Source organism: Thermobia domestica, chromosome 2 (assembly GCF_964235325.1).
Source record: "Thermobia domestica chromosome 2, izTheDome1.hap1.1, whole genome shotgun sequence".
NCBI classification, from domain to species: domain Eukaryota; kingdom Metazoa; phylum Arthropoda; class Insecta; order Zygentoma; family Lepismatidae; genus Thermobia; species Thermobia domestica.
This window is the reverse complement of record NC_137455.1, coordinates 123,389,646-123,403,689: the sequence shown is the minus strand read 5'-3', so window position 1 is coordinate 123,403,689 and position 14,044 is coordinate 123,389,646. Positions and strand designations below refer to the sequence as shown.

General features: G+C 36.6%; 2 protein-coding genes across 2 annotated transcripts in view; one reads left to right on the top strand and one right to left on the bottom strand.

Annotated features, from left to right (window-relative positions):
• Positions 1 to 14,044, bottom strand: part of LOC145675263 (acidic mammalian chitinase-like) — a 354,567-nt gene that overhangs the window by 171,147 nt on the left and 169,376 nt on the right. The window lies entirely within an intron of this gene.
• The window catches only part of blw (ATP synthase subunit alpha blw, mitochondrial), a 76,308-nt gene that overhangs the window by 7,480 nt on the left and 54,784 nt on the right, over positions 1 to 14,044 (top strand). The window contains exon 2 of the mRNA XM_081745643.1: positions 9,102 to 9,224. Within this exon, the coding sequence (XP_081601769.1) occupies positions 9,102 to 9,224 (123 nt within the window). The remainder of the gene's footprint in view (positions 1 to 9,101; positions 9,225 to 14,044) is intronic.

Sequence of the window (14,044 nt, the reverse complement as noted above, 5' to 3'; positions counted from 1 at the left end):
TATGAACGCATACGTTGTAAACACAACATACCAACGTTGTTTTGACATGTTAATACACGCCATGTCAAATTATAGAAGTTGTCGTTCCATGAGGTTTTGAAAATGTTTCTTGGCAAAGAAAGGGTTTTTGATATTTCTTTCTGTAGGTAACGCTATTCTCCCCTCATCACATGTGTTGTTTACTTGTAGAATGTAGATTATTTCCTTGAAAAAATAAGCCAAAGAACCTCTCGTGTGTGAAACTCTCATTTATATAACGTTTCATTCCCGAGTTACAACAGTTAAAAATTTTTGGGACAAAACTTCGTGGACTGTACGTTCTTAAAAAGTATTACCAAATCATATTTTAATACCAAGAATTTGATTCCACTTCAGCAAAAACTTTTCTTTGAAGGTAGAATACGCAACTCCTAAAGGTAATATTGATTAGGCCTATATTATGAAAGGGAAAAGTATTGTTAATTATTTTCGATTACTATCAGAGAAATGGAGTGATCTTAAAAGTAATATTCTTGGATATTGTTATTAATGTGTAATTAGTACTTAAAAGTATATACCTGTATCCCAGCTTCGTTTATACAGTTTTTTGCACCGGTACCGGAGAATTGTGAAATCTGATCTTTAGTATCGTTGTAATTCGTGGAACAGTTTTCAGTAGGTCTCATATTTTTCATGCTAGTGTTTCAGAACATGATTTTTGCATTTTTGGCGGTTTAAAACTAAAAGAAAGCATTTTTTAAACACATGGTTGTTAGAACTCTTTATTTTTTTCATTTGATATGAAGAATCACTACCCGAGATTTGAGTGGTAATTTTTCTCAGCCTATATATATAAAATGGAAAACAAAATTGAAACTCCTGAAAAGGCGTAACTTACCAGATTAATATGGCGTTGGATAATTTTTCGCCCTTAGAATATTTGTAATGCGACGTCTGGAATGGATTCATACAGCTCATAATTATGTCCCAAGTACTTTGATTATGATTATGTAGCAAGTGGAATATTACACCATTCCGCGTGCAGTGCGTCAGTCAGTTCCGTGAGAGGAAGAAGGCAGGAATTGCGTCGGATTTGTGTCTGCAAAACGGTCCACGGATGTTCAGGGCCATGGGAAGTATTCATCTTGATGTTTCTCAAACTACCTACAACAGCTCCAGCTGTGCTCGGAATGAGTGTTATATTCCACATATGGACCATAGGATGCTCATGGCTCCCTAAAATGATAGAATCACGGGCAGTAACCGGCCGATAAGCACAGAACCCACGTAAAACCAAGATACTGGGCCCCACAGCATTAGTCATGTTTTCAGGGTTGGGACACACTGCAGATCATAAGCTTCTTTGGGCGTTCACCACAAATAAACACAACTTACGGTTTGAAATAACGTGAACAATGACATCCGATCATATGAAGTTTCCAATCACCAGCGAACCATATTACATATTCACGACACTGTTGTTGTATGCAGAAGCGTAATGTGCCCTTATCAGCGGTTCCTTCATGCAACCGACGCCATATGTCCGTATCTTGTAATTGTGATTGTCGACACAGGCTATGGGAGGTTATGCTTGAGTTCCTTCACTTGCACCACGGTTGCATTCATTAATCCACTTTAATGCTCGACGGATTCTGTCACTGAGTTTTTTTCCGACCAATATTCCTCTTCTCCGATTTGGTTTTGTCAGTTTTGTAGGCCATCATCACCTTCGAGCACTGCCCCTCCCAAGACACTCGTCACATTTGCCACTTTTATCACATTCATTATATAACCGAGCGCCAACAGTTTACCTCTTTGGAAATCAGAGGTCGCTCATCTTATACTATTACCAGATGACTTTAGGTCGCAGCTTGCGCCCAAGTAATTTGATGGCGAGATAATTTTTCACTGAAAATGGCACAATCGAACTTCAATTATAACGATACTTTCAAGAACGGCAGAAAGTTAGGGAATTGAATAATTTAGACTACAAAGAAAATTATTTTGGTTTTGTCATAACTCCGGTCTCCTCTATTACGTTTTTGGGTTAAACGGGTATTCCGTCCAAACACTTAGGGGAAAGGGCACCACTGACTGATAGCGTCTGCTCAGTCCACTGCACAGTGCCATTCTGCTGCTTGTCACGAAATACCGAGTTTGCCCTAATACATTATCATCAACCCGCTGCGCTACAGTCGCCGCCCGACAGTTGTCAACCAAGACATTTGACTTTCAATTCCAAGTACTTCTATTAAATTCATACATATGCAGGGTGTTCAGAAAGTAACTATGCAGTTCATAACTTGCCGTATTTTTTTTCCATAAACCACTTTAAAGAACTGAAATTAGCTCGAAGCTAAACTTTAATGTCATGGAAGTTATAAGAGGTGCTCGAAGTGATCCCCTTACACTTGAAGTCAATTGTACACGTTTCTGCATGTTCTTGAAGACGTTGTGCAGAACATCAGGAGTGATGTTCCGAATGTGACGTGTTAGTGCAGCTTGGAGTTCTTTATGGTGTGCGGATTGCCTTCATAGGCCTTTCCCTTCAACGTAACCCATAAAAAGTAATCCGGTGGAGTCAAGTCGGGTGAACGCGGAGGCCAGAGTCCTCGAGAGATGATGCGGTCACCGAAGATGTCCTGTAAAAAGCTTATCGTCTTGTGGGCGATATGTGCAGTCGCCCCATCCTGTTGAATGAAACCAAGCATTCTCAATTTCGTCCTCATTCAGTTCACCTAGGTAGGGCTCCAAAATGCAGTACGGACACATGGACAGTGACTTCTGGAGAATCTTGAACGGAACCCACGGGCACGTGAGCCTGCTGAGCTAGTCGTCTAACCGATTTCTTTGGACTGTGCAGCAGCACGTCTTGCACCCTCGCCACCTTCTCTGCGGATGTAGCTGTGGATGGTGGCCTACCTGATTTTGGAGCATTATGAACGCTTCTGGTCTTTCGAAACTTCGGTGCGGAAACTTAAAATGATGCACAAAAATAGATTTTTATCCTGCTGAATCGCATAATATAGAAAGCCATATGTTGCTAGGTCTGCGTCTTGAGACTGTTGAAACTGCTAAGAGACTTCTAACGGCAGTTATTGAAAACAATAGAGGCTCATTCCACGTCAAATCACCCAGACCGTCACCCAGCAATTCAGATTTTAATGAAACTTCGTGTACTTGTTAACACTACTAAGGTATTGAAGACTTGCAAAATTTTTCTTCCGAAATCCTAATAGTTTGTGAGAAATACGAGACCAAAGTTTCAGAATTTCAGGCATCCCGGTCGTTCTCGAGGCCATCTAATATTTCGTAGAGTTCAATACAAAAATTCATATCTCAGTATCTAAGCAATGTATCACTTGGAAATTTCTACCCGAGGTTTATGTAAGTCTGTAGAGCTAATGAAAAAAACACCATCAAGATTGCTGTACATTAAGGGTAAAAAATGCACCCTTGCAATTCAAAATAGTTAATTTTTTGTGTAAATTTCCAATTTTACATAATGCGCATTATCGCTGTGAGGCGGACCAATTACCTTGCCGCTCTTTTTTTAAAAATTGAACCTTAAGGTATGTTCTAAGAGACTGTAAAATAAAATTAGTGGTTTCTTGAATGCTTTGGTTAGTAATTCTCGTTTAACCCTTCAAGGTCAACGCACCAGCGTTTCGTGTCATCTGTTAAGTGTTATTGTCATTGATGCAAGCAAGGTATTGGCATATTATTGCTCGATTCACTCATACAGATCTCAAGTAATCATTAAGTATACGTGTTGTTTGTGTTGAAATGTGTAGGGGTTCAGAGAAGCGGGATAACTAGGCTAGAAACATTCATTCTCGAAATTTTATAGTTTTTTGTTTGCCGAACTATTAATATAATCAAAGTGAATTTAATGTTAAAATTGAATTAATTTTCCAAATCTACAATCCATTATCTTTCAAATAAAGTAGAAATGAAGGTTATATAACAGTCGAGGGGAAACCAGTGCCAGATAAAAATCCTGCCAACCAAACTTAACCTAACCCTACAAACTAAAGTACAAGCTTTTAGTCATAATGCAAAGTTTTGTATGACTTGAAGAGTATACATTTATTTAATATATTTGTTGATATATTGTCAAAGATCTTACGTTCGTAGTTGTTAAATATACAGGGTCGCTCAAAAGTCCCCTGACATGGGGTAACTGTTATCATAGTTACAACAAAATGTAAGAGGAAAAACAGTTTCCAAATATGATGTTTTCAATCTAAAGTAAAGGATTTTTTAAAATCGGATTAGCCGTTTGGGCTGTGCACTCTTTATGCGCCCAATGTTAAACGAAAATGCAACGTTGCCATTAATAGAGGGTCTGAGGGAGGTGGATCAATTTTGTAAAAGTATGGTGAATAGGAGTCATGTTTTAAATGGGCTTGCCATCGACACGTTAGCGTAAAAGACAGTAACTTCATTCACTTACTTGTGGGTCCAGGTAAATGGCAATGTTGCATTTTTATTTAACATTGGGTACATAAGGAGTGTACAACCCAAACGGCTAGTTCGATTTAAAAAAGTCCTTCACGTTAGATTGAAAACATATTTGGAGACGATTTTCTCTCTCACATTTTGTTGTAACTCTGATAATAACAGAGTTACTCTGTCAGGGGACTTTTAAGACATCCTGTACACAAGGACAAATGTTCGTTTCATGAGCACACGAATAAAATACTTTCTCCATCTGAAGTTCTAAACTCCGTTATTTTTAGTTATTGTGTAGCTTTCAGTATTTGAGACGAAGTGAGATTGACCGAATTTGCAACTGTGGGAGGGGAGTAAATTTCATTTCTTCATCTCAAAACTTTTAGCTATCAATGTACACGATGCATAATAAACTATCAAATCTAATGCAGAACTAGTTACGGATTGAAAATCGTTCAGTTAACGCGAACATGCAAGTTGTCTTGAACTACCAAGCTGACGTGAAAAATCTTGTCTGAGCAATGCAAGTAGGAACATGTCTCATCTTGCCTGATTCGACATTGTGGCCATACAGTAACTTGTTCATTTCGGTTTCAGCTGTGTTTCTGTGCAGATGTTTGTGGTGTTGAGTGCTTAAGACTGAATACTTATTGGGGTTGCTGCAAGATAGTGTTTTTCATCCTGTCAAGTGATAATTTGGCCTACAACGATGTCGCGAAGTGAATTAGAACAGTGTAGGAAAGGAAACTAAAAGTGAATGCCATAAAAACAGCTATACACGGGTGGTCAAATTGCATTGTATTATCAGTGCATCCGAGAAAGAATTGTTATCCCAAAGGAGTGGAATCAGTTCTGGTTTGTGAACCTCATAAAACATATTACTTGAAGTATGAACATTATCAGACAAGTTGTTTTGATTCATTTAATTGCTACAAAAAACCAATCACTAAGGCTTTGCGAGAAGTAAGTGTTGATTTTGCTAATGAAATTAATAAAAGCATTGACTCTGTAAAGGCTATTCCTGGACAAAAGATATGCGGTAATTGCAGAAACAAACTTGGGATTTCCTTTGAATGCAAAGACGTGGGCGGATTTAGTGAATACGATGTATCTGTTTTAGAAGAATCTGTCGCAAAAAACTAAACTGTAGAGCATGTTAATGTTTCACTTACAGCATTAGGGGAGTCACCTCTAAAATTCCATGCCATTCCGTCACACAGCAAGCCTGCATATGCTAAAAGAAAGCTTGACTCAGCGAGTTCTACTCTGAAAAGTAAAATAAGCAAAGTTGTGGGAAAAGAGCTTGTCTCGAAACAAGATTCTTGTAAAATTTCAAAAGATGTGAAAAAAAAGGCTTATGATATGGATAAACTTCTTGATTTAATAAAGACCAAACTCCAAGGTAAAATCACTAGAAGAGAAAAAGTACAACGGTTAACTTTAGTGCCCTCATCTTGGAGGAAGCAGATTGTCGATGAATTTAAGTGAGTGAATATGCCGTCCAGAAAATTCTGAAGAATAAAGAAATTTTAGCTATTCCTGAATTAAGAAAGGGAAAACAGCTAAGTGAAGATACAATTCAAATAGTAAAGAATTTCTACGTTGATGATGAATATTCCAGAATTCTACCTGGAAAAACAGTGAGTATTTCAAAAAATGTACACATGGAAAAGCGATTATTACTTGGGAATTTAAAAGAATTATACTCCTCAATTAAACTTCAACATCTCAACATTAAAATTGGATTTTCTAAATTTTGCACGCTACGTTCTAAGTGGTGTGTATTAGCAGGTTCTGCTGGGACACTTTCCGTGTGCGTGTGTACAATACATCAAAACGTTATTCTCCTACTGCACGCATGTCATATAGAAGAGACATATCAAGACTTGATCCGTCATCTGGTTTGTACTGTGTACAGTCGGGATTGCATGCTGAGGCATTGTTCCGAGTGTCCCTTCCAGTGAAAATTTGAGGCAGCTTCTGATTGCAAAATTCGAGGATTTTGATCCTGGAGAGGAAGTAACATATTACCAGTGGGTATCAACGGACAGAACAGAATTGGTGAAAAGTACTGTCACACTGGACGAGTATGTAACAATTTTGATACGAAAGCTTGAAAAGCTTGTGTCACATTCATTTATTTCCAAAGCACAGAGACAGCCGCCGTTCTGATGGACTTCAGTGAAAATTATTCCTACATAATTTAAGACGAAGTTCAAGAGTATCACTGGTCTACTGATTCCTGTACCCTACACCCAGCAGTACTATATACACGTCTGCAGACCTCACTGTTTCTAGTTTGTGTGTGATATCAGATGACTTGGAACACGATGTCGCATTTGTTTGAGACAGAAACAAATAACTTTTTTTCTGAAAGAGCAATTTCCACATGTCAAAAATGTAAATTACTTTAGTGATGGATGCGCTGCGCAGTGCAAGAATTGTAAGAACTTCATGAACTTGTGTTACCATTATGAGGATTTCTCCTTAAGTGCATCGTGGTCATTTTTTGCTACAAGCCATGGTAAATCCCCATGTAATGGTATTGGTGGGACAATTAAACGTCTGCTTACTAAAGAAAGCCTTCAAAGATGTTCTAATTTTTTAAATACGCCAGAAAAAGTTTTTACCTTCTGTAGATCTCGCATTGAACATATAAATTTCAGCTTGCTGAAAAAAGAAACTCATAGATACACGTAAAAAAACTACAAAATAGTTTTTCTGGTGCAAAAACAATTCCTGGAACACGATCTTATCAGTTCTCTTCTCTAAGCCAAACCTCGATTGGGACAAAGCGAATCAGTGCTGATCCAGATTTCAGTTCCATTTTTCATTTTACTGAAGAAAAGACATCATCTCGAATGAACATCGCGGACGACATCACTAATTCGTATCCTGCATGTGTCTACGATAACCATTGGTTTTTTGGGCTAGCGTTAGGTAAAGATAAAGGGAAAAATGATGTTGAAGTCAAGTTGATGCACCCTTTTGGACCGGCTCCATCCTTTTACTGGTCTTCTGCAGGACCAGTGTGCGCCCCCTTTACTAAAGTACTGGAAGAGTATATTATTTCTCAGATAAGGAGGGTCAGTTTGTGGAGGAACAATACAGGCTGCGTTTTGCTTAAACTGGGATTGGCATATGCTGAGGTAAGAAATTGATTTCATGCACAAGGAGTTTTGCATATTTCTTTGGTTGCAAATTTTCAATTTAATGTAGTGGAAAAGTTCAATCATTATTTTTATTTCGTTTTGAAGACTAAAATGTAACTGTCGTAAATGTTGATAAAAAGAAGTACTAAATTGAGTTTTGATCTGTACTTTGTTTGGTCCTGTTGTTCCTATTTGTAAATTACGTTTATGAAAGTAGGTCTTCCCAATCGAAAAATAATCCGGTACTGCCCCCACCCGGACTGTCATATAGCCTTCATTTCTACGTTATTTAAAAGATAATGGACTGTAGATTTGGAAAATTAATTCAATTTTAACAAATTCACTTTGATTATATTAATAGTTCGGCAAACATATTTTTTATTTTTTTATTTATTATAAAATTTCAAAAGTGAATGTTTCTAGCCTGGTTACCCCGCTTCTCTGAACCCCCACACACACTTCAACAGAAACAACACGTATACTTAGTAATTACTTGAGACCTATGTGAGTGAATCGAGCTATGATGTGCCAATTCCTTGCTTGCATCAATGACAATAACACTTTACAGATGACACGAAACGCTGGCGCGTTGGCTTTGAAGGGTTAAACGAAAATTACTAACCGAAGCATTTACAAACCACTAATTTTATTTTACAGTCTCTTAGAACATACCTTAAGGTTCAATTAAAAAAAAATAGCGGCAAGGTAATTGGTCCGCCTCACAGCGATAATGCGCATTACGTAAAATTAGAAATTTACACAAAAAATTGACTATTTTGAATTGCAAGGGTGCATTTTTCACCCTTAATGTACAGCAATTTTGATGGTGTTTTATTATTATTATTATTATTATTATTATTAGCTCTACAGACTTATATAAACTTCGGGTAGAAATTTCCAGGTGATACATTGCTTAGATACAGAGATATAATTTTTTGTATTAAGCTCCACGAAATATTAGATGGCCTCGAGAACGACCGGGATGCCTGAAATTCTGAAACTTTAGTCTCGTATTTCTCACAAACTACTAGGATTTCGGAAGAAAAATTTTACAGGTCTTCATACCATAGTAGTGTTAACAAGTACACGAAGTTCCATTAAAATCTGAATCTGTGTTTGTCATTTCAGATTTTTTCTGGGTGTTTAGACGTGGAATGAGACTAGATCATCCCTCACTAACAGCAGTAGTTCGATTGAAAGGAATTTCCTATTTGGTGATGCAGCGATTTTAAATCAGTTTCATCTTTTTGAATTCTATGCAATAAGTCTCCAGAGAGCGCGCCTATATAAGGGCTTCCGAATGGCTAGCGCTCATTTTTGTATTAATTTGGTCCACGGTATTGGGTCACAGTCTGTCCGGATCCCTCATTCAGATATAAGTGGCATCTTGGCGTTATTGCTAATTTGACTTGAAAATCCAAAAAAAAAAAAAAAAAAAAAAAATATCGATAAATTTAGTAAGAATGTTGATTTGTGATTGTGATTCAATTATAATTCTTAAAAATGTATTTGTAGGTTACCAAATTGTCCTGGCCAGCATTACAGATCGCAAGTCGCAACCTTCATGTTAGTTCTTCAAGTCGTGCAGCAGAGATTTCCTCTATCCTGGAAGAGAGGATTTTAGGATCGGCTCCAAAGGTAAGAAAGTATACTTAAGATATAGGTACAATATTTTACTGAATTGCAGTCGCAAGATATGATTAAAATCAGTGGTTGTCATTTTCATGTGGTTAAAATTTGATCATATCTTTTACTGTGTGACGCTAAATCGCTGGTCGTATCGCTAGAAATCACAGAAAATTGACTCTGTATAGAATACATTTATTTGGTCTTATTTGGATGGACATGTTTCTTTACGGATCTACTTACAAGTAATTACAGACATAGCGTTTAACTTCATGGATTATATTGCTACGTAATTATGCTGTTGGTGTTACTGAAGGCCTTCGTCAGAAAGCCCTGTATATTTATTCTCCAACTTAGAAGCTTTCTTGTTGAATTTTCCAAGATCATTATTGACTGTGTACTAGTGAAACTTGAAGTTACAAGCATAAAACCAATTTGCTTATAAAATTGTAGTGTGAGTACAAGAGGCAATGCTGCTGACTTAAGCTTTAGGCTTGTGTTTGCTTCCAATCTAAATTTACAGATGAACGAAGAAAAAGAAAACCGCATCATTGTATGATTTTTTATTCCTAGTTTGAAATAGTTATAATTTTTACAATAATAATAATACAGAATATTGTTTGAAATAAAAGGAGGTATGACATTCTTATAAATGTATAGTACACATGAATCCAGATATTTAGTACTACCTGAAATGCCCATTCTCCGAATGAGAAGGATAGGTTTATGAAAAATTTGAAACCTCTCACCCTCTTAGGATGCGTATTTGAATCAAAGCGAAATGAAAACTCCGTTTGACAAAGTGCTAATTACGTTCAAAAACACACGTTAAACTGTTCAGCAGTTTCCTCACTTTCGACATATTATGAATACAAAATAGAAATTCAGAGATTTTAGGACCTCCCCTTTTCTCCCTTTAGAAGCATAATTTCCAAAAGCGCTGGGACACGAGTCAGCTTATATTCAGTAAGAAGTACCTAGTTACATCTTCTAATTTGAACAGCACCTAAGATAATTTTTTTTTGAGACAAATCTTGAACCTCACAATATCTGCTACAACCTCTCCTCCTCTTCTCTGAGGATATATATTTTAATGGAAAGAACATGATAATCTGGTTCAAGCCAAATACTACTAATGTTCCAAAATTAATTTCAAACTGTTTAGCTGTTTTCTTCTGGATGATGAAATAGAGAATGACAAAAATATAGAAATTGCTTCTTCCGTCCCCCTTAAGTGGAATTTTCGAAAACGTTGGGGCGTGTGTCCGCTTACTTTTAATTAGGAGTTCATATAGCGAGTTCGATGTCCGTAAATGAGAGGCTCGTGAGATATTGTATTTTTACGTTACTTTCTTCCACCCTCTCCCCCTTAGGATATAAATTTCAATGAAAGTGACTTGATATAAACCTGGCCTGAGTAAGATCCTGTGTTCAAAAAAAAATCCCCTTCAAACTGTTCAACTATTTTCCCATAATGATGATAGATAACGTTGATGCGAAAATAATATAAAATTGCGCCCTCCACCTTAAAAGTGGAACTTTTGAAAATGCCGGGACAAGTGTCCACCTACTTTCAATGAGTTTATATTACCAACCTCCATCTTTGTAACGTGAGGCATTCTGGAGATACTTTATTCTTAGGATACACTTTGAAACCCCTTTTCTTCCTTAGGATTCTAATCAAACAATATTATACAATCCCAGCTCGAGGACAATCCTATGTTCCAAAATTCATTACAAATTTTTAGCAGTTTATCCATTATGATAGGAAAGATAACGTTGATTTAAATGCAGAGAAAAATAGTATTTTTCTCCTCCCTAAAAACAGAAATTTAGCAAACACTGAAACATGTGTCCACATTGTTAACGAGTTTATTTTCCGAAATAACTTTCGGCTAGTTGGGGACTTTGCCCAAACCCCCGAACTTCTCATATCCTTAACATGTCTCTAATCTTAAGTGCTTTCGAGACGTAGCCATCGTATTATAACAATTGCAACCTTTTTTCTTCCCTTCTAAGGTATACATCAAACAGCGCTGAAACAAGTTTTCAGTTACATAAAAGTTGAGATACTGATTTTCATGCTTATCAAGGGGTTTCGAGGTATAGCCATTTTATTTTAATAATTGCAACCTCGGTTTTTTTCTTTTTTCCTTTGTAAGGAAAATATCAAAGAACGCCGAAACACGTCTGTAATTATTTAAAATGAAAAGTCTAAATACCAAATTTCATGTGTCAGAGATTCCGAGATATGGATATTTTAAGATAATAGCTACTCCTGTTTCTCTCTCCGTAGAATTTTCAAAAATTCTTCCTTAGTGGGATCATACATCTCAAATTATATACCTTCTTCAAACTTAAGTTTCTAGCTTAAGCGGTTTGGCCTGGGCTTTAATTCATGTCAGTCAGGACATCTTTTAAACATACAGATTCCATGCCCCTATTTTGACGGGTTTCTGAGATTCTGTTTTTAACAAATTTTGTGTTCTTCCTCCTTAAGATATGATAAAAGCCCAGTTCAGGGTAGGTACTAACGTATGTTTAAAAATTCATTTTAAACGATTAAACTTTTTTTTTTCCATGAGGCAGACAACCTGAATTTCATTTTTATGTAGATTACAAAACTGAAATTTCAGTCATACTTTCTAGGAAATGTGGTATGCCATTCGATATATATTTTTAGACCTAGTGAGAATACGATGTTTAACACTGATTTTGATATATAGGGTGTCTCGAAAGTTATCTAATTTGTCATTGCTTGAAAACGGTTAATCGTATTTGAATATAACTCTTACAAGTTCCCTTTCGCTTGGTTGACGGGTCAGTGCAGAAATGATCAGAGAAATGGAAGTTACTTGAGTAATGAATGACATATAACAGACATTTTGGGGGTGTTGGAATTTGTTTCGGACATCTGAATTGACTAACAGTCAGTTTCAACTTTATGGGTCATCGCATTCTCGATTGGAGAATGGGTTGTCATGACCAGTACTCGCACGACTTCCATTCATTTTGGGAGCGTTGGACGCTTGTGACATTTCCCGCCAACTTCCATCATGTTCAAGATATGGGAAGAATATCGACTATCGAGGAAGTCTATCGACGAAATCTGTGTCGTGCAACCGGATCGTGCCGCGTTGAACATTTGTGAACTGGAAAATTCGTTGAGCCTTTTCTTTAAATCCATCTTCTACCTGTAACGCGTAAATTCTACTGGTCACCAGTAAGAGCTACCATGAATACTAATATGTAACCTATCCACTATAAATTAGTCTTCTGAATTTAACCTCTGGGAAGAGCATTTGATAGTTATAGTGGAAGAAAACAAAATTGCTTAATACTTCTGTTTAACTCTTAATGACAGTTTTGTTCAACGGGACATGGTAACTCAGTGGTAGTGCTCATCTCTGGTTCGAGGGGTCTTTCGTGATTCAATTCCAAGCCATGAGAGTTTGTGCCCCGTTTCCTGTCACATTTACATTCCACTAATTCTTCCATAAGTATTTACTTGAATAATGTGTTTACCTACAGGGAATAATCATGAGAAATCAACTAAAAAAAGTTCTGTTCTACAAATCTTTTCAAGTTGGATTCTAGTCATTTAATAAAATCCTTAAATTGATGAATCTGATATCCTGTTTTATGTATATTTGGGATTTATTGTACGTATTCTTCTTCTTTTTCTTAGTGGATTAGGTTGAATTAATTTAAAGTTAAAATAGTTCTTATTTCATGGTGAATTTAGAAGAAGTTTCTATCGGGTCACTAAATCCAGTAAGAGACAGTATGCTGAAGATAACTTAAACCTAGTAAACACTAAGGCTGACTTTTCATTATATCGTATACTATTTCCATTATATTGCGAAACTAATTAGGTTACAAGGAGACATATATTAGATGAGTAATGTGATACGAAACTTAAAGGTAAATATTTGTTTAGTAAATGAGTGGTTACATAATTCAAGGTAACATTTTACTATTAATTTTCAGTCTGATGGCACGTGTCCTAACCTCTCAAAACCTACCCTAAAGTCTTCCGAAGAGCCAGAGAATGTTCCTTACCATGCAATCGAAACCTCACCTGATACCTGCTGTTCCAAAATTTGTAGTGCAAGCCGACAGTATCATAGTGAGACGTCAAAGTCCGCATTTCGTAAGAAACCTTTTAACTGTTTTCTAAAAAGTTTCTCGTCGTCAAAAGTTAAGCTAAAAGCTTTAGAAAATAAATGCAGCAAAATAAGGATGAAGCGTGATGTTGCTGTAACTACTACAAGGCGCATATCATACAGTTGTGGCCATAAGAAGGTACTGAGTAGTGGTGAAAGATTTTCAGTTACTAAACTGTTTACCATTAAAACATTCTGTAAGAAAGCATATGATTCTAATATGAAAAAATCTTCACAAAAAGGGTCAGAATCAAGAAAAGGTCTACTATCCCTAGCAGAAATGAAAGAAGATATTGAGATTCCTTATAATTCTGAAGATCCAATTGATTGTGCTTCGTCAAACAGAATATTTGTATTAGACACTGGGATTCGAAATCCAGGTAGGAAATTGGGTAGTACTTGTAATTTAGTCAAGAAAAGCTGGATGATAACTGCTTTACACTTGGAAAAGTTGCAAAGTAATGCTGCCAGGACATCCACCAGTATGAACAAATTTAGATCTAGACTCCCTTCAGAGAGTGAACATATCCATTCTGAGATTCTATACTTGGGCAGTGAAAGTGGAAGGGGTAACAACGATGTCAGTAAGACTAGTCATGTTTTGACAATGACTTCTCCTGATAACAATCATAAATGTGACGGTGGAGGGAAATCTATTTTTAATTT